This window comes from Falco naumanni, chromosome Z, assembly GCF_017639655.2.
Source record: "Falco naumanni isolate bFalNau1 chromosome Z, bFalNau1.pat, whole genome shotgun sequence".
NCBI lineage: Eukaryota > Metazoa > Chordata > Aves > Falconiformes > Falconidae > Falco > Falco naumanni.
Window position 1 is genome coordinate 38,435,904 of NC_054080.1, and position 26,770 is coordinate 38,462,673.

A 26,770-nucleotide genomic window follows, 5' to 3' on the forward strand; every position below is an offset into this window, starting at 1 on the left:
TTTTGAAATAATCTGTTAAATTAGAGCCTTTGAGAGAAGAGTATGTGCAGTGTTTTTGTAGTTGGGTAAGGTTCTGGTTACACCTTCCAGCACAGTGTGCAGAAAATGTAAAAATAACATTATTGTCCAGAATTTGTTCTTCAATCACAGTGTTTTATTTGCTGAGTGATTTTTGTACCTTAAGTGTTAAACTGTTTTGTAGGAGACTATTAATAAGATTACAAGTCTATTTTTAGTCTCGATTTATTTTGAGTATAAAAGTCGCAGTATGACTTTATATCAGGATGTTTTAAAACTGAGTGACAGCCTTGTTCCTTAACTCTTGCCAGTTTTTTTCAAGTCTCATCAAAAGGACAGTGCATATTTAACAGCTGGAGCACTAGGAAGCAGTTTTCATTTCTTTCTTGTAGTGGTGATGGTACATTTTGCAAGTGATGGTAGACTGAGTAAGTTGGCTAATTCAGAGCACTATTGAAATTGTACTGTCTTTTTTTACTAATCTGAAATTTACTGGAACTACAAAAAAAGTCAGTGCTACCTTTCAGAACATAAACTGCTGATCTGTTACTGTTTGAGAAGTGTCTCAATAAAAAAAACCCCACTGATGCTATGTATAGTGGTGCTGAGACCCTGTTGTTCTTCTGCACAGAAATATTCTGGTTAATGAAGGTCATTTACCATGTCCCCATTAGCTCAGGGAACTCAAATATTTTATTTTTTAGTTTGCATATGATGCTGCAAGTAGGCAGATAATGACTGTGAGAATTCACTGCTGCTGTTTGTTTTACCTGAAGCTATCATTATGAAGCAGAACAAACACTGTATTCATTTTCTTAATTTTTTCAGTGGTTGACCTTCTGTATGCCAGAGGAAGCTGATATCCTTGAATTGAAAAGAGAATTAAAATTATATACAAGTGGACTTAGAGTTAAAGTTAATAATTAACCCATATCTAACACAGATAGTAGAACAAGTATTGTAATCAGTGCAGCTGGTGTCAAATACATGAAAGTGTATGTATACACATTGTTTATTAGAATTTTCAGAATAAATCGTAAGCAGCATACAACTTATATTTTAGGTGTTTGTTAATGTCATTAAAATGTATGGAATCTAGATTATTGCTTGTATTAGAAAAATAGTGTTACACCTTTACCTTCACGCTCTCTGTCATGTGGAGTCACAGAACATGGCACTAAATGTAAAAACAAAGATTAAAAATAAATATAAAAATCAGTGGTTAATGAATGAATGAAAATAAAGTGGTCCTGGTTAGTTCATAGTTTGTCTGTTCATTAAGTGTCTCAGAATTTTCCTCAGCAACTGCAGCATTCACATAGATAAGAATAGAAGTGCAGTTCCCACATCATTAAACATTGTTAGTTCCCAGGGCTTTTATGCGTTCAGACCATCAAATCAATACACAGATAATGTACACTGAAGGGAAACATTCCTTGGATACCTCATGGCTATATGGACTATCTGGGGGACTCGTACCATGTTTAATTAGTACCATATGCCTTGCAGAAAATTCCATATGCCATTAGTTAAATGAGACAAAAATTAATTTGTTGTTAACCAGCAAATCTTTTATCATTTTGTGTGTAGATGTGCACTGGGTTACTATTTTCTCATTAATACACATCTAAAACATGAAAATTATCTATGGGATAGGGTAAATTGTAACTACTGAGCAGTTTGATAATTCACATTGGAATATTCTGAAGTAAGAGACACAAAGTTCGTATGTGCAATGTATGACAAATCTGCTACTTTATTGCTGTCCCCACATTTTCACATATTACCCATTTTTTACATGGGCAGTTAATTCTAATGCTTACAAATGGGTGTAGGACTATGGTAAATAGGAACTGTGTTCTCATCTTCATGGTCTGCTGCAATGGAATTGTTTTCAGCCATAAAAGTACTGCCACGTTCTGTATTTTTTTTCTCCCTGTGGATTTCATATTGTGTTTTTATACATTATTTTAATGGGAAAATTTTCACAAAAACAAACCCGTATTTTTGTAACAAGTAAGACAATTACTGTAGTCATATTAGGGGACACAAAGTGGTGAGGTAACTGTTATTTTACTTAACACTAATGCGAACAGTTTAACAAATTATGGATTAATGAAAAAAAATGAAAGAGTTTGCTGTGATGAAAGTCATTGAAGAGCTCAGTGTTTTTCCCCAGAGTGGGACTGATGACTATATGGACTGATTATAAATGTTCATTTTGTCAGAAAAACAAATACCTATAATAAAGAAGTGTAAAATGTGTAACGTAACAGTAGTTAAGTGGTTTAATGAAATCTGCTTCTTTCCAATGATAAATGTCTACTGATGAGTTAATTAGGTAATGCCATAGATGTTTTGGGTTTTGTTACATTTAATTAAGAGCACAATCAACAGTCAAGAGGCAAATGCATGTTTGTCTTTAGGTAACTCATGCAGGGCTTTGTAACAAGTGTTGATGAGCTGTCTTTGTATCTGTTAAAAAACAGTTATAAAGATAGTATCTGAAAGAAAGGAAGGGGAAAGAATTTCATCTAAAAGAAGCAGGGCGAGTAATATTTCAGTGAAAAGCATATTTTTAATGTTACAGCAAAGTATCTAAAGAGTTTAATCATAACTACAATTATTTAACATTTTAACACTTTAATGTCTTGGGAGGGGATAGCAACAATTTATATCTGATGAGGAAAATAAACATCTTTTGTGAAGCTGTTCAAGCACATTACCAAGTAAAGGCTTCAGCTAGGCAAACATTTCTGCATGACACTGTTTACGGGAACATTCTAGTCGAAATAGCCGAGGCTACTCCTATATGCTGGAAGTTAAGTATGTGCTTAAGGAAGAACTGGATTGCTGTGTTGCATGCTCTTATTGCATGCTTTTATTCTGTACTATAGTATTCCTTTCAGCATATATGCAGGGCAGCTGTGATATTAGCAGATCTCTGCAAGCAGACATAGAATTTACAAAATTACTTTTCTCTTTAGTGACTAACCCAGACAGTGAAGCACAGCCTTAATCACAGCTCACATAGTAGAAGATACAACATACGCTTCCCCTAGAAGACTTCAGGGCTCTTTGGAGGAATGTTTCTATTTTTTTCTTTCTGTTCTAACTGGAATTGATTTGCTGCTTGTTTAAAGTAGGAGCAAAATACCAATGCTTTGGGGTTTCTGGTGGTACTCTTTGCCTACCTGTATGAAAGGTATCCAGTGTATCCAGTAAGAAAAGAGGAAGAGGGTTTATTGCTTCCTTCTTACCCCTTTAAGTAGACATAAATTAAAACTTATCTACCTTTTTTTTTTGAAAAAAATTAATATAATATTAATGTTACAGCATGGCTTTTTAGTTTCTCTTTTTGGATGATGTCAAATTTATCTTCCTTTGTTACAGAAAAATTTGTGCAAGGTTTTTTTGTTTGGTGGTTTTTTTTAAAATCAGATTTAAAATTCTGCTTCTATCAGTTAAGTTGCAGTAGTGTTAATAGTTATTCACTGATAGTTTGACATGGCCTGAGTAAAAACATACTCAGTATGATTTCATGCATGTGATTCTAATAATAAGGAACACAGTCCCAGAGCATCCTGGTTGTAATGAGGTTTACATCTTTAAGGAGTGGGTTCTGTGTTGCAGCCGTATGGTGATAATAGGTCTGAATACTAACCCTTTAGTTCAGTCTGCTGTCCTTAACCCAGGTACCCAGTGTTAGCCAGAGCGAAAAGACTTACAAAACTGGCTTAGCACCCTGGATTTTAACGCTGCATGCATGCAGGTTAGGGGAGAAAGAAGTAAGTGACAAAGACAGCATTGGTTTTAGCAATTAATCCCTCCTAGTATGCCATATTCCTTTGCAATCAGTTAGTATCCTTCGTATTTTCTTCCACTGTTATTTGAGCTATGAAAGGATTATGTTGATGCCTGTTGAACTGTTGAAAATCTGTGTTTTGAACTCCATGAATCTGAAACGCTGTGGGTCTGTTCTACAGCCCACTGATACAAAAAGAGCATTTCTCACAGAAATTAAATCAGATCCTATGAGCAGAAATCATACAGTAGAGTCTTTAATTATAATATTAGTCCAATTTTATGAATCAACTACTATTACTGTACATTTGCACACCTTTAATATAAAGCAAAGCACATAATGATTTCGGTGCTGAAGGATTCAACTCTCAACATGAATGTCTGTTCTGCAGTACATTTGTAGTGTTTGCAGAATGCCTTGGAAGCTTTGGCATCATTCCACAACTAGGGTTATTTCATGAGTGACACAGTTTGGGCACTGGTAATGTTATTTTGGCTAGTTGAAGTCAGAACTGTATTTGTTTAAAGCAAAAATTATACCGTCCTACTAGATATTTAAAATTTTAAGGTTTAAAATCCACAGATAAGTTTAACTGGTTGGTATAGGAGGTAAAGCTGCATTCAGCCAGAATTCCTTCTCTGTTTTTTCTTGGAAATTGGATTGTTGGTTTCTTGTCTTCAAATAATGGTCACAGTAAGAATGCTGTGTGCCCAATGTAAATATCTGCTGCTACAAACATAAAGAAAACATGGAGGTACTGAGTTCCTCAGGGAAAACTCATGTCTGCCTTTGCTGCTGGGTAAGGCACTTTTTTGTCCCAGTGATGGGACACTCCTTTGTCCACTAACCACGCAACCCATTGAAGAACCTTGCCTCCACTAACACACTAGCTATACTTGTGCTGCAGCCTGGCTTCATTTTGTAGAAGAAAGTTGAAGTGCACAACGTATCAACATTAAATTTCTTGTTGCTTGCAATGGGAATAAAATGCAGATCTGCCCTGCGATAGTACCAGAGACAGCCAGCCTTCCCAGCTACTCACACTCCCTCAGGGTGATTTAGTCCCCTAAGCAATGAAACAAATTCCATAGTCACAGAGGAAGAAGGGACTCTACAGTTCTACGTAGTCATGTGATATTCATATTTCATTTGATTCTATATATTTATGATGAAATGTGCTGCAGCTCTACCTTTGGCTGCTCCAGGCAGGTCTGAGACCTGTCCTTCTGAGTTGTGATGGGAATAATGATGGGGCTTGGTGCCACCACATTTCCAGTCATCATTTATTTTAGAGTGGGATTGGGTGCAATTCAATATGGGTAATCTGGAGTGTTTGCTTAGTAAGTGATAAATATTTCCCTAGATTTTTCAAATAAGCTTTCATGGGGCCAGGAGAGATTTCAGTCTCAGAATGCGGACTCGGACAATCCAAGTCACAGCTAGAAGTTTAAAGACTAAAAAAAGCCCTTTGAAATCAGGCAGGAATGGCAAGCAAAAAGATGAAAGGTGAAAATAAATAGGGTGTAGGGAGATGCAAAGGAAATAATACGAGGTGATCAGAAGAAGCTGTCTAGGCCTTATTTCCGCAGCACCATCACATTATATCTGCTGATACAGGGATTTTTGTCTTTCTTGTTATCTCAGAACAAATCTTCAAATTAAAGACAGGAATTGAAGAATACCTTAAATAATAAGGACAAGACTGAAAGAAGGATATTTTATCTGAAGATACTGTCTTAACTTGCTCAACACCATTTCCATCTGGACATGTTGTACTAACATGCCTTAATTCACATTTTTGGCTCTTAATAGCATAACAATCGTACAAGGGGGTGCATGTCTCTGGACAATAGCACCCTGACTGACGTTTGACACTGCGTGCCTCTGATGAAGTAGTTATCAGAAACAGAATTGCCCTCTTTTCTTATAGACAAGCTACTTTAGTTAACCACAGGACATTTTAAGAGTACCCGTAACTTCCCAAGGAATTAGAATGTTTAAGAAACACTGCTTTTGCCACCAAATGTAGGGGCCATCTTTTGTCGCCACATGTTGAGTGCAGATGCTACAGTGTCATTCATTTTTATTTGTGGTTTTTTTTGTTTTTTTTTTTCCCCCCAAAAGTCTGAGCAGGAATGAAGAGAAAAGGTTAGATGGATAAACTGTGCGGAGTCTTCTGAAAGGAAGTAAACAAGTGTGAATCTGCACTGCAAGCACCATAATAAACTGTAAAAACATATCAGCCAAGTGTTTTCAATCTACCAAAAGCCTTTTCTTGGGTCAGAGACAGAAACTGTGAAGGCAGTCCCTAGTATGGTCCTGTTCCTGGATGGCTGTTACCCTCAACAACACTCAGGCATGACAAAAACCTTCAGAGTTAATGAGCTTTACATGGGCCTGGTATGAAATCAAGCTGCACTGGCAGATGCATTGAACCTGTTTCTCTTAGTGCACTTCAGCAGCATTAAGAAGGCAATGAAGTCTACTGTAGGATTAATAATAGTAATAATATTAATAATACCTAGCTCCTGTGGGACTGTTTGTTGTTACTAGATACTCATACACTACAAAGTGATGTTTGTTTACAAGCTCTGATACAAAGTACTGTTTAATGAGAAGTATCAATCCTCTGATTTTACTGAAGAGGAAATGAAGATGTAGAGGATTTAAGTAATTTTCTTGAGGGTGTCCAGAAAATTATTGACAGAGGTGATAGTTAAACAACACTGAAGTGCAGTGCTCTTCCACCAGACCCAACTGCTCTGTAAAGCTGCTGAGTGAAGGTCTGCTGCTTTAAAAGGTCTCTAGCTGGGTAGGCAGCATAGGCAGGTCAGAAAGTATATTTTCAGTTTGCAAACTGAGCACATTCATGACAGAAATTAGAGTAGGAATTTTGAAGGGACAGAAAGACAGCTTTTGCCCAGATCAGCAGATGCTACCTTTGAATCATGGTCTTCTGTGATGCACTTTATACCAGTTGCCAAAGAAGGTCACTCAGCACACAGTGTGTGCCACAGGGGACTCACAAAAGAAAGATTACCTATGAAATCCATACCTAAAAATGTTTTGTAAAAAACAATAAATTGTTTATAAGCTCAAAGTTTGTATGATGTATGGATGTTTTGCAGGATCTGAATTGTGAAGAATACCCTGGATACAGTGAGATACAGAATACGTTTTGTTCATGTTAGAGATTTAGTCTGGTATATGTTGTGAGCTTGAAGTGAGCAGTATTTATGAAAGTATTTGTAGATTACTGTTGCGAGTTGCTATTTGGGTTGCTCAGTGATAGGCAGAAAGAGTAGTAAGTTATGTGAGAGGCACCTGAAGAAGTAGAATTGATGCACAGCCTGCAGAGTTAGGTGCAGTAGACTTTTCAAGTTGAAACAAGAATGAGACTACTTAAAATAGTTAATTATGTAGTGTAGATGACCCCTGGATTTGAGACTGTTATGCATCCATTTATTTGTTACAGCAATAGTTACATGAATAGTTGCAGCCTGCACATCAAGCAGGCCCGTTCTGGAAGAGGAAACTTAAAATGCTGATTGTCGAAGGTGTATCTTTGTGTCATGTTGAAACTTTTCTAAATAATTTTATAGTCATGAAATGAGCTGAGAGCACTAACAGAAACATTATATAAAACCTATCTTGGGAAATATTAATGTCTGCCAAGGAGCTCAAAGAGCAGGGCTTCTCGGCAGGAGGGCACAAGCTAGGAACTGTAGGTCCCATCCCACGCTGACACTGACCTTGCAGCTTTTGGGTAGGGGTGGCAGGAGGGGTCCCAGGCATGGCTGGTTGGGGCCATTAGGGCCTGATGGTGCCCCCAGTCCCCCAGGAGCTGCTCTGCTGGGGTTCTTTGTGCACTTTATGCTGCAAGAAGTCCTTCTAGAGGTTTTTTCATCATTTAAATCCAGCCTGGGATGTCCCTCACCTTATTGCTCTGTTCTGCACATTGGAGGTCACCTTATGGGCACTCTTACTGCGAACTCCAGTAACTATAGATAAAGCATAAGAAAGTTAAGGATTGATAAAGATTCAGGAAAAAAATGTGATTTAATTGCCAGACTCTTGTGATGAAGACCAGATGCATGTGTAGTGTTCATGACTCCCTCTTCCTCGTATGTTTTAGATTTTCAGTTTTAACAGTGGCAGGGTCCTTTCTAAATCATACTTCCACACGTACAATTTTAAAATCATAGTCCTGTAGCATTTCAGATACTTAGCATAGGTTTATGTTGAGCATAGTAGAAATGGACCAGTCAGATCTTCCATCTTCTGAGTCTTGCTTTAATAATACTCCTCATCAAGCAGTTCTAGTTAATGACAGAAGTAGTAGAAATTCTTTAATAAATAGATATATTTACAGTGTCCATATTACGGTTTCAAATGTTTAATTATGATTTTCAACTACTGAAGCATAATATTTTGGCTGCATAAGATTTTGCATGTTTATATTAAAGGAATTCTGATGTAGAACATAAGCTGCTTGAACTAATCTGCATGGTGCTTTAAAGGGAAATATATCTTAGTGTATATTCAAGGTAGCAAGAAAAACAGTCTGGAAAGTGTTCACTGAGTTAAAGTATGCCACTGTGGAAATGAAACAATTAATCTGTGGTATTGCAGTGCATACTCTAAGTGGTTTACGCTGATTAATATTACACTGCAATAACTGCATTCACCTAGTGTTATATATTTTCAAAATTAAACCTGAAAAGTATAGATCTAAGTTTTTTTCAAAATGTAGCCCTTGTTAAAGAAAACTTTTGGCACATACAGAAAATTGAGGCATAATGCAGAATGTGATTACATTTAGAATAATAGAATAAATCATTGTCCAGTGTGTGCACTTTTGATCTAGCATTTCTGAGTTTCTGTGTGCAAAAACACACATCTGTAAAATAAGAATGTAAGAAATACCGTACTTGTAAAATTACTGATATGGGATTTTTGTGGCATCTTACTGAAGTCCAGTCCATTTGGCATCTGTACTGCATGGATATTTTTGAGTGTGATGTTGGCAATCTTATTCATTCACATATGAGTAAGAAATAAGGAAAAGGTATTTTCTTTGGAGACGTGTTGTTTTCAATCCCATTTGAGATGGAGATTAGAAAATTGTCAGAAGCAAAATTTTCTTCTCAGTGGTATCTATCCCCTTACTAGCAAGAATAAGACTTCAGAGTTGACTTAAGTAATTGCTTTTCAAGGTAAGATAAAATATATTCTTCCCCTAGCTGAATCCTTTTCCTTTTTTTTTTTTTTTTTCCTAAGGTGTTCTGAATCGTTACTGTATGATTTGACTGTGAGATGCTGCCAGAATGCTTTCACAGAGGACAAATGTAAAACTGCTATTAATATGTAGTGAGAATTGTAGATGTGTCCCAAATAGAATGGTTTCTTCTTTTCTTGCAGAGGTTTATGGGATAGACTTTTTGTTTTCCTGCTGGTAAGATGCCCCATATTCTCATGTTGTGTGGAGATTTATACAGCTACTCCTGTCTGCAACTCTTATACAGGAAAAGAATAAAAAATACAGTGTATTATACTAAAGTCAAGTGAAAATACATTCTAACAACAAAAGGAAACTATAATCTGAAATACAGTGAAAATATTGCACATTGTTGCACAGCTTTTCTTCAGATATCTCCTTTCCCCAGCAAGTGATAATATTTAGTTGTGTAAAATCTTCATCATACTTCAGAAATGTGTTAACAGACATGGAAAGTATTGTTTAGTATTGTTCTACCTTCTGTCCTAATATTGGTGGCGCACGAGTATGTTCTCTTTTGCAAATGCTGCGCTTTCTCTGTGCCTCATTGTTAATTAGATTTGGAGGCATTCAACAGGTGTTCATCTTCTCCAAGGTATCTTTGTTTATAGGAATCCCTAGCTGCTGAAGAAGGTCTTTACAGGTTTTGTGATCTCCGTGGGAGAAAAAGGAATAACCTATTCCTAGCTTTTTCTGAGTGTTGAAAAATCCTGATCTCTTTTTGTATATATTCATATTTGTCAGTTTATTAAAAGATATATACAGGTACCTGCCAAAACTAATATTTTTATAAACATTTATATATTGCATTTCAGAAATAATAAAAAATTAGCAATTTTTAGACTTAAGGACTCTTGATAAGCATTTTTAATAACAGCAACACTGTACATTTGTGCATACTTGAAGTCAATATATAGGGTTTCAAGATCTGTGTATAATTAAAAAATACATGCATTTACAGAATACAGAGAAAATAAAAGTAGGTGCATATAATTTTTTTTTTTTGTCATGTTAAGGTAGACTGATTCTTTTTTATCGTTTAAGCAACTCAGTGCAACAAAGGCATGTGAAATAGAACAATATAGTTGCCTTCCTTTGTTTAGAAGCTGTTTTTTCTGTTAGCAGTGGGTTAGACTTAGGATGAATTTATTTAGATGAAAAAGTTTCACAGCCTTTCAGTATTAATTAGTCAATGATGGGCACTTTGTTTTATAGTTGATTCCAGCATCCCTCTGGAAGTCAGTCTTGCTTTACTTATGACTTTACATATGAAAATCTTCAGCAAATTTACTGGAAAAGGATTTACATGATTAAAGTTAGATGTCTAGCAAATATGCAGTGACTCACAGTCATGCAGTGAAAATTTTAAAACGTGACCTTTCTTTTTATTATTTTGTACTCTGGATGCTAAACAAACACTCTTTCTGTTTGGTGCAGTGAATCAAAATATATCAAGGCATAGGTATACAAAGAAAGTCTTATTTCCCTGCAGTCTCTTATGAAAATGTTTTATAACTCTACTATGATAATTAAATCAAGAGCTTATGAAGGTTACCTCTTTTACCAAAACAGTTTAATAGCATAGTTTTAGCACCATTCCTGTTATTGAAAATCCGAGCATTCAGTTCAAAGAATAAAATAGAGAAGCAATACACAGTAAACATTATAAGTTGCCAAAATAGCCTTGAATAATATTAAAAATAATGTGTTAATTAACAAATGAAAGTGTATAAATCACAGAAGTACTTTCTGGGAGGTACTGATCTCATGCAGAAAACACATGAGTTTGCCTCCTTTATTATTAGTTATGCACACCTGACCCTTGTGTTCAAATAGGATAAGGCAGCTTGTTGAAAGAGTAGGCTAACATTCACCGGTTAAGAATTGTTGAAGTCCACGTGTGTAGGGATATCTGAAATATTTTTATACTTCAGAAGCCCAGAAGAAATGGGAAAGAGCTAGATGCTGGCCAAAGTTGGAGGAGTTCCTGGGAGAACTCTGTTCTCCTCTCACTCATTTTTGAAGAAGCAAACCACCCATTTCCAAGACAAATGCAATTGACATCATATCCATCATCGTTTGTACTAGTTCAGAAGCTTTGTTGGTTTACTTGTCTTATGGAGCAATTTGTGATGATAAATTTACAGCTGGAGGGTCAAGGCTTATTTGTAGTTGAACCCTGAAGAAGACTTGTTTTTAGATTTTCCGTTCCATTTCCATTCAATCAATCATTACTTAGCATTTTCTGTCTGGATTAGAACATGCATTCCTTAATGAGAAAAAACCCTTTAGGGGAAATATTGATTCACTGTAAAGCTCTATACATGATTACTTACTGGTATAAAAATTACCAACTGCAAAAGTATGAAAGCACAGAAGAGTGCCTTTCTGTTTTTCATGGCAGCATATGTTTATGATAGATTTTTGGTGTTAGATTCAGACAATGTCTAAATATAGGTCTTTTCCTCATTCAGAACAAGGCTGCCAGTGTGTTTTTTATGCAGGATTGCTGCTACCCTGAGCTGGTGTGGTGTTGTGCAGATACTGGGGAAGCATGGGAAGGCAGTAGAGAGTGGGTCCCTCAGCTTAAGCTGGTAGAGCACAGTCATCAGGTCACCCTTGAGGATCTGCATCTTCAGTAGTCCTGAAGATGTGTCTGGCCCCAAGGGGACAGAAGGGCAGGAGACTATGGCATGGCTGGGAGAATAACACTCATGTTATGCAGGATCTCAATATAGTGTTTCTTTTTAGCTAAGCAGAACATTTAAAGGCAAATATTTATATCCCTAACTACCAGAGAAACTGAAATCTCTAGCAGCTGACTTAAAGCTCTGTGACTACTGCTCATACAAATTTATTTCTCTCTGAATATCCAGTCTTGCTTCTGCCCACAGCTTTTTCTAATATTGTAACTCACCCTACTTTAGAAATGTCACAGAACTAATCTTCCATTCCATCCTTCCGCTTAAAATATCTAAGTAAACTGACATAAATCTGAAGGGTTGTGTGCATGCAAGGCCTTCCCACTGTGCTGCTATCAATGGTAGCCAGTATTTGCCAAAGGCTGCCTCTTATGCCAGATGAGTGCTTTGTGTTATCAGCAACACCTGCAGTGAAAGCGTGTCCTGCAGACTTCTGTGGTGCTGGAGTTTGGGTGGGATTTTTGCTGTGGTGATAGCATGACAATGTACAGCTGTTCTCCACCTACCAGGAAAAGGTTTGCCTGAGGTTTGGCATTCTTAGCATTGGGCAGCTGTTAAGGTTAGCAAAAAACCAAAATATAAACACAAAAGAAAAAGCTTTATTGCACATTAAAGTGCAGGTCTTCAGAAAACGCTGACTTTTTGGTAATACAAAGAATTATCTCCCTGTATTGCTACCTTTAGTTCTACTAGTTGTGCTCCACTGGGCTAGCTGACCATTGAGTCCAGAAAGATTTACCAAGCTCCCACCGGGATCTATGTCTCAGTCAGGTAGCTGAGCCACATCATTAGGTGATGTAATGACTAGCATCGTATGTTTGAAGTCCCTTTATATATACTCATTTTCAGTATGAATGCAGTACCTCTTTATTTAAAAGATTTCAAGTGTAAATTCAGCCTTAGGAGCTTCCCACAGTCTTCAGGCCTCATAACTGCTAATGACATCAGCTCATATCCTACTTCATCAGCTGTACTGATAGTATATGCACAACAGCTTCAGTCTTGCTGTGCAGAGATGTCTTCAGAGTATCCCTCCTTCTAAAGCAATCTTTTTATTCAATGTGAGTTCAAAACATAGGCTGTCTCCATATTTAGCCCAATTAACTGAACCATTTAGCTGTTTTGAAAAGGTTTTAAAGTCTTTCTGTTAACTGGTGAGGGGATTTATGCTTTTCAACCTGCTGTATAAGAACATCATATTTTGTGTCATTACTGTTGGAAACAAAATTTTGCACAAACTTATGTTAGTGATGTAAATACTGGTCAGTATTAGCTGTTGTTAAAAACTAAGCATTATTAGCAAGTGATTGTAACTGCTTAAGAGGATAGCCCCTGAAGAAGCTTGCTGGGTTTGTTAGTAACATACAGTGCATCCCTACTGTTATTTAAGATGCTATCCTTATTTCCTTTCCTTCTTTCGTTTTCATTTTGCCTTGCTAATGGGAAAATCTAGGTGAAGAAGAGCTCAGGAATGTCAGTTTTCTATGTCTGGGCCATTTCTTATGGTCAGGATGAGAAGCCACTGTTTCAGATTGATACAGGAATTATTTACTTTAAAAATAAAATGAGGAGGGGAAAAGTAACAAGAAAGAATTTGAAAAACAAAGGATGTTAGTTAATCCTTACAAACAGTTAACAAAACATGGCCTTGGGAGAATGAATAGACACCATAAATACGTCAAGCTAATAAATAACAAGAAAAGCTCAAGGAGAACCAAATGGTTAATGAGACCAAAATTTCTGGCACTAGATGTGAACTGTCCTAATTAGCATACTAGAAGATCCACCTTCTAGCAAAGAAAGCCTGCTACTGAGAAAGCCCCCTCCCCACAGAACTTGGTGAAGATGAGGCCCTTAAGAACCAGTGAGAATTAAGTATGACTAAACATAATTGTTTACAAATGTTCAAAGTGAATAAAATGTTTTACCTTGTGTTAAGAGGTGTGCTAGCTTTGTGCATTTACCACCCAGCACCCATCTCTGGGCAGACACGCAACAAAAAAATTGCTCTGTTCTGGGTGTGCGTTGGCTCTTGCACGCTGGGTGGAGAACCCGGGCTGGGGGTAACGCGATGAAAAAGAGGATTCTCACAACTGGATGAGAATCTGGATGCAGAGCCATACCTCCAGACCTTCTCTACCTCCCACACAGATCTGATGAGCTAGCCTGGTACAGGGCTCTGCACACAATGTCGAATTCAAAGGCTGCAAAACTGGTGTGGAAGCTTTATGTCCTCCTTGTGTAGACTGACTGAGTAAGTGTAGAAGATCTGACGGCAAAAATCCCAAGCAGTTACCTTTCCTCCTGAAGATGTGGAAGGAAAGGTCCTGCTGCCACATGCCAATACAGCCTTCCATGGAAGTGCTTTACCATAGAGTAAGGCATTTTGGTATGGGTAGCTGAAAGGATAATTATGTATTTCAAATTCTAGGTATAACCCTGTACCCAGTTTATCTTAAAAATAGCAAGGACTATATTGTTACTGTATTTATTCAGACAGGTTTTTGTCAATGACTTATTACTGCCTCTGTTAGCAGGTGGATACTATGAAATACCCAGCAGCCACCAATCAGAGGGCTATTTTATGTATTGGCAAGGATTTTGTATTGTCAGATGTGCCTGAAGTATTTCAGAAAAATGTATTTTTCTCACTTTTTCTCTCAACATAGAAGTTTAGTGTTTTCATGAATTTGTAATGCTTGTAAGATTCCACTGTCTTCACAAAATTAATAAATTTACTGCTGCAGGATTCTATGTGGTTTAGTCAAATACATATGACTATGCTATGATCTCCTTATGAAGAAGCAAATGTATGTTATGATAAGCTGTCTTCTCTTTTTTGTGATCTTTACCTGCTGATTAGCAGAGTTAGGTAGTTTGTGGTGCATGTCTCAGTCAAATTAGTAAGGTATTCAAGGTAATAAATATTCATTTAATGCACAATTTTAAAAAATAAGGAAATATTGTGGCACTTACTATTATTTTTCTTTTACTTACTTTATTAAAGGGAACACCTGATTGCAGTTCCTTGTTCTTTTGGGATTTTATTCACTTCAGTTGTTTAAAGAGTGGGTATTCTAAATTCAGTTAAGCTGGGAAAATCATCTAATACGATAGCAAAAGGATTCAGGTTTACTGTTTCATATTAATTTGCTTAAGAGAAAAACGCATTATGTAAGATACTTGCCATTATTAATCCTGCAGTCTCTGGCTATGACTTGGGTTTCTTTTGTGGTTTTTTTTCTTCTCATTTTCATGGACCAATAAAGATGTTAAAAATCTTGACTGGCTCTACAATTATATGTGGGCAAACTTACTATCTTGAAATCAAGTCCTGGGCTGTTACTATTTTCGTATTATGCTCTGCTTGTTAGGGTGTATCTGGGCTTGAATCTTAATATGATTTAGGGTAGATGGCAAACTTGAAAGTAAGTTGTAAGTATTGTGTAACATCATGGAATTCTCAGTGCTCATTTCATAAGCCTCTTTGGCTTTTAATGATATCTGAAATTAGAAAGAATTGTCATCTTGATGCATAAATAGATGCATGTAGCAATAGAAGCAATACAATCTGAATCAGAAATAAAAGCTCTTATTTTTAAATAAGGGAGTCCTCTACTGGAATTAAGTAGCACTAGTTCATACTAACTACTCATTTACTTTCATGGCATGCTTTAGTTCTGGACTAGCTCTTTGGCTAGCAAGAATAAAATGCAAAACAAAAAATCCCCACAAAACCAACCAACCAAACAGGTACACACACACACCCCTCACACCTCCCCCGCAAAAAACCAAAAGGGATCATGACAGTTTAGGCATGTGACTGTAGATACACATGAGGAACAGATGTGGCAAGTAAAAAGATGCTCACTTTTGCACTTGCCAAGTAACAGCACAGCCTAAGCCTGTGGGTGAGAAACTTGCAGTGAATTAATTGACCATCTTATTACAGGGTATTTTATAATATGTTTTAGAGATTTCTGTTTTCAAAAATTAGTTGTACATACACCACCCAGAACCCCTGGAATCCAAATCTATTTTTGAGCCCCTGCAGTATTATCAGCAGCTATGCAACGTTAGTGCAGATTTTAGGTACATCAGTATTTGAAAGCACTGGCTAATTTTTGGCTAACAACACAAGTGCATGTCTGTTTGCTGATGTAACCATGTTATCTCTTACATAACTGGCACGAGGCTGTCATTTTGCAAGCACAATCTGCAGTTGTCAGATTTGATGATGGTCATCTGTTACACAGATTAAAACCAGTCTGAGAAAAACTTACTGAGAATACTCATGCAGTTTTCGTGAGCTAATTATGCTCCAGTAGTTCAGACTCAGAGATTAGGAGTCCTTGTTTTGTTTGAGAGCAGGTAATGGGCAGATCCTCATGCTACCCATGTTCAGGGCAGATACTTGTCTGCTATCAGACATGCATACCCATTTCAAGTGTTAAAGTGTTCAAGCATTCATGCATTTGTCACTCCTAGGTTGGACATTTGCAGTTCTGTATGGAGCTACATCTTGCTACTTTTTTATAAAAATATTTATTGCTGTTGTTACTACTAGCTTCTGAGTCAAACAATGGAGTATTTCTTCAAGTAACGTGGTGTTTTGAAGAGCTTGTTAGAAAATGCTGAACAGGGTTGTGCATGTCTGTGGAGCAAAAGTGACAGTGACTGCCCTCATTTGCCTTTTCACTCTAAGCACATGAACGCACTCAGCACTCGTGTGTTGAATTGTCTGTTTCTGACAGATGTTGTGGGAACTCAATACCCTTTCTTACACAGGGTATAGTAAAGGATTTTAGTTGTTAAACAAGAATTTTCTGACCGAGACATAGAGAAGACAGAGGTACTTCAGGGAATATGGAAAAAATCTTCACCTATGGGAGAAACCAGAAATCTGGGATATATGGCCTTCTCTTACATTTACCTGAAAAAACTGTAACTAGTGAGGATGTTGGAACCTCATGAAATGAGAGAGGTATGGTCCCAGGAGTATGTGGCACTCTGCTTTTAGATTTATATCAGCTTCCTGCAAGGTGCTGTTTAGCATGCAAAGTACTAGTTATGAAACTAAAACCTCTGAATGGGAAGGTTTTCATTCACATGAAAGACTTTTTCCTCGGGGCGTAGTACCATTCAAGGAAGGTATACAAGCTGGAAACTCATTCAAATATCAGAAAGTAGACAGAAGGCAGAACGTTATCTGAGAGAACTTGGAACTGGTAGTCCCAGATCTTCCTACTTCAAGGTGGGCTGCACTTCGGTATATGAGCAATGAGAGGGAGGATACTAGAGGATGCAAGCATAAATATCACAGCATACAGGAGCTGATTGGTTAGAATGTACATTAAGTGCTGGGTGAAAGGAACTTTTTTAGAAATAGACTGTTTTATAACTTTATTTTAAATGTTTTATGGAATGCCTAAAGCAAAAAATACCATTTCTGTTTAATCAGGATATTTATTTGTTGAAATAAATGAATAATTTATTTACTTGCTATCTTGGTTGTATGTCTCCTTTCTGTGGATCCTTGTCAGGATGTACTTCAAATGGATATTTTTAGAGAGCAATGTTGGTCTTGGGGAATAATTGAAGCATAGCAGTAGGTGAGTTATATGTCCCTGTAGTTGGCCTTTGGACCTTTTGAATGTCAGTTTTTATAGTAATTTCGTTACTTGAAAACATGCCGTGGTGATTAAGTGTTCACATCTTCTATCCCAGAAAATCAGTTGCCATCTTTGCCTTGATCAGCCAGGAATACTGCAAGCCTTACTATGTTGTGTTCAGCTGTCTCTTGTGCTACACATAAAACAAGTACAGGGTATTTTTTCCATCTGACCTTCCTTCAGTCTGGTTTTGTCTCTACTTTTGTTAGTGCAGATCAGGTAGTATGACTCAAAGGAGTCTAAATGCACGCCTTCTAAGTATGTTTATGGGTATTTGTCTAATTATTTGTGTTTATTTTAACAGTGACTTGTGTGCACATGTGTTTGTGTATTTATTTGCACGCCTGCATGTACTTGTCAAACTACCTTCCAGGGTTTGCTTCTAAAATGTTAGACCTGGTTCTCAAACTTGTATAATTACTTCACTTTAAAAGACGTGTGGCAAATTTGGGTAAGTGAAGGAACAAGTGCAATCCAAGAGTGTTTTAGTATTGAGCAGTCTAAATAAACACATTGATGAAATGATGAAAAACAAGTATTTCAGTATAAAAAAGTCACAGGGATACCTTTGAATAGTTACACGGTTTACAGCATATTTAATTATAAATGTATCTCATATGAAATAAATATCTGGGAAAATTTATCTGGAAAAGCATCCTAGATCTAAAAGAAAATTACATAAGAACAGTACAGGAAAGTGTATTGCATTGCTCTATATTGGCATGAGTTAACTGACTTCAGCTGATTATCTCAATTGATATTTAGCAAACTTAATTCCAAGCAAATCAAATCACCCTCTGAGATACTTAAAAATAGAGTTAATGGATTAAATTCCTGCATAAAAATGTTGTTCTGGATGCTTTAAGTACTCAGGCAGAAGTATATGGAAAAAAAGGAAACTTCTTGTAATAAGATACAATGTTTACCTAATTTTGCACTTACAGAGGAGTGATGATAATATAAACAGCTTGAGAGTATGACCCTTAGCTTGAAAGCTCCATGTGCCAGGATCTCAATAAACAAGACATTTTACAGGAGGATTTTACAAGCTTTTCAGAAAATATAAAAGATTGCAGGAGATTTCTAAAAAATTCTAGGAAGTGGATCTCGAAACAACCCTTCCCAGAAACTGTGGGCTATTATAATCCAACTTTGAGCAATTAAATGAATAAGAGTCACTTGATATTCTAGTCTATTTTATTCAGTGTGGTAATGACTTCATAACATTTGATACCAATAAATTACATAATAATGGACATGTGAAAACAAATTAGATACTCCCTTGGCTTGTAAACAATTTGTGACATACACGTTTCTATAGAAGAAGCATTGCTGAAATTGTAGATTGTACAGTTACTGATGTAGTAATTCTTTATTTAAAACACCATTTTTTCAGTATAAATAAAATTCCCAAACAGACACAAAGTGGTGGCCTCACTTGATTTTTTGCACCGTGTCATACCCAAATAGATTGCATTATGCTGCAAACAGGTATAAAAACTGATACGAAACTGCTATAAACTAGAATAACATTATCAGGCTCATTATGTAAAGACTCATCCTTGTTTCCCCGACTTTCAAGAGTCAGGTGTGTGGCTGAATACCTAACCTACATGCAAAGATACTGCCATGGGACTGCCAGTCATGAGTTGCTTTGTACAAAGCCACTATCCAAATACCTAACAGGAGCTGTAGCTGCATGTAGACTTTAGCACCTGCAAATTACGCCCACTTTTGGAAGCAAGTCTAGAAGATTCCCCTAAGTTCTTCTCACTCTTGTGAAAGATACTGTTATATATTAACATGTTTCCAAACGGTACTCCCTCTTTTTTATAGAGATGCAGGGCAGAAGTCTAGGCCAAAAATTTTGGTCCTTTCCTAACATTAGCTAACCTTTGTGTCATTCCTCTCTTGAATGACCCTGTTGAAGCCATTTCCCTTCATGGATTATTAATATATTTTGTAAGCATTTTCCTATATCTTTATGCTAGCATCTTTAATGAAAATATTAGATCCCAGCGATCCCTGAGCTGGTTATTAAGGAATCCTCTTTGGATTGCCAGTGCCTTTTTCAGCTTTCCCTACCATAATTTACCTTTTTTTTTTAGTGAGGCTTAGTTCTCTCCCTCTTAAAGAAGATTTTCCTACTAACCAGTGCTAGATGAATTCACTTTACCACAATTCCTTTTTCATTAACATTAGTTTTTACTTTGACTGGCTTTATATCTAAAATGGAACAATTAAGATAGAGGAAAATTAAAAAACACATTAACACATTATGAACTACATATATTACAGTGATTAGGTTAAATATAAAAAGATATATTGAACCAGGCTTGAGACTTAAATGAAATAAAATGTTTATGGAACAAATCTGTGACATACAAGTACATAATTATAAAAACCTACCTGACACAAAGGATTAATCAAAAGTAAAAATAAGATTTGTACAATGCCTTTTAATGATTAGCTGCATTTTCTCCCAGAACTCAAAAATAATTATAACATGTTTTCCAACTGTTTCTTTTTCCTTACAGTACTTGGGGTGTATAGAAGTCTTACGCTCAATGCGGTCTCTTGACTTCAATACTAGAACGCAGATTGCAAGGTAAGACATTGTACAAGTCTGTTTTTTAAAGTAACTGCTGAACTGTGTCCCCAAAGTGGGAAAGCCAGGAAGATGGTAAAACACGTAGTAAATAATACTTGGATACTGTGAGTCCACTTTTTAGTTTTGCTTTTACAGGTAAATCTCTCACCTGGTATTACTGTAGCTCCAACAGGGCTTAAAAGATACTTTCTTCATGGTCTTTTTATGTGCAAGGAACTGCTTTAGAAAATTTTTGGTTTTTTGGTTTTTTTTGGGTTTTTTTTATGCCAAATAAAGCACTTATCAGGGTACAACTTTTGTGACATTTAAGCCAGTAAGAATTGGAATATACTTAACATCTACAATGTATTTGTCAAAATTAGCCTAGAGAGCTGGTTTTGAGCTGCATGTTAATAGGTTTTTATAGTAATTTCTTATGCAAGGATGTGAGATTACAAACTGGTTGTACAAAGTATTTAAAAAAATATATCACCACGATACCAGAGACAAATGAAAGACTGTTGTCTTTTCCAGACTGTATGTAAGAAACAATGAGCTTGTATTAGGTTCTTATTACAATTATTTTAAACCTGTCATGATATTTTTGTAAGAGTGGTACTTAAAGTACAGCACTGTCTTAAGAACTGTATATGAATAATTTCTTTTTCTAGGAGAGTATTTTCTGAGAACTGCAGGAATTGGTGTTTTGCAGGCATTTGCTGAGCTCATTGATTTCAGAGGACTGTAGCACTGATGTCTTGTAGCAACTGGAAACCATGTTTTCAAATTCTGGCATTAAAAAAATGAAGTATTCCTTTGCAAAGGAACACATACGAAGTGGTGTGACTGGATACAGTGCTTGAATTTCACACCTTTGAGGCATCTTACAGTTGCTCATAGTCTATCATAAGCCATTTTTCATACCATAGACAGCTAACTATTTCTTTTATTAAATGAGCAAAATTACTTATTTTTAGGCTTGGATGCTGATCGTGCAGTCTATATGCATTGACTCTGAGTTACACTTGCATACAGCAGCTTTGAATTGGACCCCGTAAGTCTTCACAAAATGTTAATCATTAATTTGTCAACATACTGCATTAATGAGGGGTGTAAAAGCACAAGAACAGGTTAATCACAGAATTCTGGTTTTCAGGCAATGTAGACTGTGTGGACATTTGATAATTTTACTACTGTACTTTTTTAAAATCATCATATACATTTCTGTGGTATTGGCAGCAGTGACCTTTTATAATGGTTTCATGTCTAAGCAGACTTTCAGTTCCAGTGCAGGTGGCATATTTGTTTACCACTTGGAAGTAAAATGACCTTGGCTTATGAAACAGTTCTGATAGTTATTGTTTTTGAATTCTGTACCTGAAGGTGAACTGAATTTGGCTTTATTTTTCTGAACAGTCTTCTTCACTATATCTCTTAGTTGGAATAGCGTTGTGCTTTTCTTATTATCTAGCTTAAAGGCACAACTCTACCATTAATACTTAAGCAGATTTGCTGAGCTAGAGCAATATGGTCTGCAGAAAAAAAGTGTCTTTGTCTTACAGTTCTTTCAATACAAAAATAATTCTTGGCTTTTATGGTGAAACGGACTTGGAATTATATTTTCTTCTGTTGAAGTTACAGCATATTGGACTACATGGTGGGCATTTTCTTGTCTTATCTTCCTCTGACCACATCTAGAGCACAGGTTATTTTTTCCAAGCAGGAAGCCATATCTTCCTGTTTTTCTTGTTATTTTTGGATTTGCAATTTTCTGTTTATCATAAAACAATGAAGACTCGTTGTTCTGATCAGGTAGTTCCTGATCTAAAACTCTTTTGAAAGTAGGAGTTTTAGGTGACTTTTGAATCTGTCTAGCATCTTCATCTGCATTTCATTAATTCATCTGGCTCTAGAAATCCCCATGCAATGTCTTAAGTACCCACACGCTTTGTCATGTAGCATTTGGCATACAAGTCTATTCTATATTAAGAAAATATTATTAAGGAATTATTAAAATTCACATTTGCTGATTAACTTGCTCATGTGCATTGAACATAGCGTAGGTCTCAAGATATGTACTGAATTAATAAGGCTGATATACTGATACAGTACTGTACAGACACCAGTTCCCTCTTAAGAAGTCTTTCTAAGACCTTGCAAAACTAGTCATAGAAGAAAGTGATCTGTCTTGGGCCAATATGACTTCTGGTACTATGCATTATTTACTGAGTATGATTAAAAAACAGTTACAAAAGATAAGCCAAGTTACCTATTTAGTTTGGAAGTCTGTATGCATCTCTTCTTAATAAGCATGCATGGTGCTTGACACATACAAAGCACTTACTCCCTTTCTAGCAGTGCACCACATCCCTGTCCCTGCCTGCTTTCTTCTTGCCCTTGCTTTTCCTCCATGTTGCAGAGCTCTAACATAGGACGGCAGACATTAGGAATCCTACAGTTGCCTTTTTTCCGTCTTCTGGTTATTGCATATGTCACTTTATCTCTCAGCTAGCTAGGAGGAGCAAAACCTGAAAGTAAGATAAGCAGCACAAATTCCTAGAAGAAAAAAACCTCCTGTGGCTCAGTCATGAGAGGCTGAGGTGTGTAGTCTCTGGCCCTGCTGCAGGCTTTGGGTATTATTTTGGAAAAACCATTAGGCCCAGTCACAGACAACTCTGTGATTAAATGAATTAGTGCTTGTAAAGAGCACTTAAATTACTGGGTGAACATTTAGAAATTACTTAAAAATTGGGCTAAGATTTCCAGTTATCTAGTCAATTACACACCCATTTTAAATAACAAATTAAAGGGAAAAGGTTGTCCAGATATTCTGAATGGCTTTGAAAATCACAGCTGTTGTAAGTAACACATTAGGAAAGCTTATACATCAGTGTGTATCAGTGTGTATGCATGGACCAGTCTCAGAAATGAACTGTGACTTCAAGTCCAGGAACTGGATTGAAGCCCCAGTGTAAACAGTTTGGTCAACAGTCTTTCCTTCCTTGTCACATTCATGTGAAAAATCAACCTGTGCAGTTAAACGCTGTTGTACCTGGCCTATAACATGTTTTTATTTTGCTTTTTCACTTTTTGTAAATTAAAATTTTAAAACTTACAGCAATGCATTTATCTTCGTGTGGCAGCAGTGAGCAAGCACTTTCACTTGCCATACTGTTCATCAGATCTTAGCAGCCTTGGTGATGCCTGCAAGAGGTATTGTTGTCCTAATTTTGGATCTGATTTGAGGAAAAATGAACAGCTGTGTACAATTTATAATAGGTTTTCCCCTTCATCATTACACAGTTGAAGTCTCAAGATTCTTTCACTACAGGAGAAATAGAACTACAGTAGTATTAATCAGTTGTATTATATTTATGTTCTGTAATTAATGTAATATGTGATTTCTTGAGCAAATAAATGGATGTGCGAGTCAAGGGTCAGCAGTTATGCATAATGATAAATGAAAGCCAGCTGAATCCACATGTTGCATCATGAATTATCCAGAGATAATTCTTGTAACACATGTGAAGGAGATGACTTTCTTGGGCAGCAAGATGAACAGAAGCATTTCGTTTTCAACATAGTGGAGAAACAGGAGGACTAGCAGGCGAAACTACTAACTGCAGATGTCAAGTGGTCCTAAACTCACCCGAAAGCTACCATCACCGTCACAGAAAGAAACTACTCTTAAGCCTGTGTGGCCAGGCCCTTTGCGCCCTCAGGCTGTTTATTAAAAAAATTAAAAATCAGGTAAAATTCTTTTGTAACGTGTGCGGTGTTTGCAGTTCATGTAATACGTTTGTATGTTTCTTGTTAAATCTGTTATGATGTAATGAATCGTCACTATTGTGTTGTGTGCATGACTCTAGCTAAGTACTGAATTAGAGTAGCGTTGCATGCGCTGTCTGGACTATAAGGCTGCATGTTCATCGGCATTTAATTGAATGAAACCAGTTTACTGCATGCAGCTTCAGAAAGTTATGCTTCCTTGAGCTGAATAAAACATTAAATTGCGTTGTTAACAGCAAGTAGACCAGAGGACTGAAATACTTGGTATCAGCAGTGGACCCAAATCCAAACTCTGATCTCAGTCCTCTCCGTGAACTCTCTTGGGCTGAACACTGTGAAAGAGGATCCTCTCCGAATTTGAGACCTGAACTTTATTAATCATGAAAAACAAATCCATTTATGCCAATATCCCAAGCTTTTGGAGGGGAGGTGACAGAAACCCAGATATTAGAGCTGGGTTTGAGTCCCGTGCTAAACAGCATGAGTGAAGCTCTGTTGATGTAGTGTTTCTTTCAACTGTGTCTGTATTCTTTGCAGAAATTCACTGTCAGCAAGCATCACTGAAAAATGGGTGGAAGACACTGAAAAGGAAGAATGTTTCCCCTGTGATTTTTGAAGGTGGATAGGTAACGTGTTATCTACAGTGAATTCTGTATTCAGTCTCCTCCTTAACGTGTTCTCTTGCTTGGAAGGCTAGTGTGGTTTGCCCTTGCTTTCTGCTACATGGACTCTGGATGTGGGGTAGTGCTTAGGGGATAGCAGAACACGCATACCTGCACCAAAATCTGGATACACATCTGTGTGCAGGAAGGGATGTGAATGATAACGCTGTTCCCTTGTGCACACTACTTTAGGGCCAAAGCTCTGGGAAACACGGGGTGCTGACTACTGCCCAGTTCACCAGGAAGCAGGATTCCCAAAAGTGGATGGAGACATCCTTATAATTCATACAGCACACCTCTAAGTGGGGCAATGACAGCTACAGTGTCCGATGCTGTCAGAAAATAATACATATTTGCTATTTTGGCATGGGGTTTTAGCATTTTAGAAATGGGTTAGAATAAATAGAATTTTGCATGCTTAACGTTGAAGTCTTTCAATGTACTGTTAGCAGGGGAAATGTTAGCTACTGTTTGGATTAATTTGACTAATATATGGTAAGGCAAAGCCTGAATGAGAGTAATTAATTAAACTGCCCCATTCCACTTGCCTTTGTGAGAATGCAGAGAGCTTCTCAGGGGATGGGGAACCCAAATGGTCAGAGAAACAGGTACACATACAGCTGTACCCTGGGTTTTCAAAAAGCTGGTGACTCCACATGGTTCTGCAGGAGCAGAAGGACTGAGGCAGAGTGGTCTTAACATGTTTTAAATGCAATTTGCAATACAGAGTTAACCACTACCTAACACCTTGGAAATGGACACACTCTCAAGTTCTTTTGCTAATAGCACCTAGCAGCTTGTTTACACAGAGAAATGAAGGCATAAGGAATTTGAGTGTTTTTCGTATGACAGGTCCTTTTTGCTAATATATGGCTTGTATATTTATAAAATATCATATATCTTATGGGGTTATTCAAAATGTCAGTCTTAGAACTTAATCCTCTAATAAAAAAGAGATTTTGTAAGATATCTGTCTCCAAAATCCTGCTTTGGACCTGGGGCCAAAGAGGGGGTTAGAGAAAAATATTCATTAGACTAAATTTTTGCATTTTACTTTTGTAAGGTTTCCTATGCTTTGCTTTGAAATACTTGTGGTGCACTACACTTTGAGAGGGAAGATACTATAGTAAATGACCTGAGGCTGGACGCAGTTTGGAGGTTATTATGATCCTGATTTAGCAACAAAAGACAATTTTAATTTCTATCTCTCCATCTGCCTGACTACTACTAGGATAAACAGCTAGAGACCAGGCTGAGTGGAATAAAGCCTGAAGGTCACAAAAGACGTTCAAGGATTGAGCTACCTAACAGATCTAAACCTTCAAGTACCTTTTTCTTTAGTTTTTTGGTGTCATTGACCTTATTCTTGACAGGTGGAGGATTGTGCAAAGGCAGGCTTTTGTAGGTGTGCATGCAAAATCAAGGTTTTGTATACCATCACTTCATGTTCATAAAAAATGCAACCAGTATTTTAAGAGGTTTCCTCTTTGAAAAGTACCCCAAATTTTGGACCAAGATTGTCAGAATCTAAATAATGATTAAATGCAGATATGTATGACTGTGTTCTCAGCAGTGGAGGAGCAGCTGTATGCCTCTTTGGCTTCACCTGTTGGTGGCATGCATTTCCCATCGCTGTAAGATAAAGATGGATATGTTTGCTCCAGTTTTGCTAAACACAAATCTGACTGTGTGTGTATGCAGAGTGAAGAGATATATCTAAATAACTTGTGCTACTGGATAAACAGTTTCACTCTCCATTTCTAAAAATAAGAGCATTGTTCAGAACTACTGTATTAGAAGAAGTCATCAGATTCAAGGTAGACTTCCCTGTTACTGATGAATGAAACAGAGTTTTTGAAACTTACTTGCATGTTGAAAAAGAAGGTATGGATTTTACTGAAATTCCCTCAAATATTCCTTAAAAGTTACATCATCTGTAAATAGTGAGAACAGAGCTGTCATTGAGCATACCAATGGATAAAAAGTTTCTTGGGCAGTAAAAGCAAGGGAGTCCTCTCAAGTGCATTGACTCCTGTTAGCAGATTGATGTAAGTCTCACAGTGAAGATGCAGGAGCATAAGAATAGCAACCATTGGATAGATTGCATACTACATCCCTAATACCATGTGGTACTTTATGTCTAACAGTTGCCAAAGACAACCCTTTTACTGTATGAAGTTTATTCAATAAACCAAAAATGAAGTCGGCCAGCTTCCTTTCATTTTCTACTTGTAGATTTTCTACATGTGAAAAA

The 26,770-nt window shown here is 36.8% G+C and overlaps 1 protein-coding gene across 4 annotated transcripts in view; it reads left to right on the top strand.

Annotated features, from left to right (window-relative positions):
* SHC3 (SHC adaptor protein 3) overlaps positions 1 to 26,770 on the top strand; it is a 110,954-nt gene that overhangs the window by 46,060 nt on the left and 38,124 nt on the right. For all 4 annotated transcript variants that reach the window (XM_040580366.1, XM_040580367.1, XM_040580365.1 and 1 more), the window contains one exon: positions 20,013 to 20,083. In XM_040580366.1, the coding sequence (XP_040436300.1) occupies positions 20,013 to 20,083 (71 nt within the window). The remainder of the gene's footprint in view (positions 1 to 20,012; positions 20,084 to 26,770) is intronic.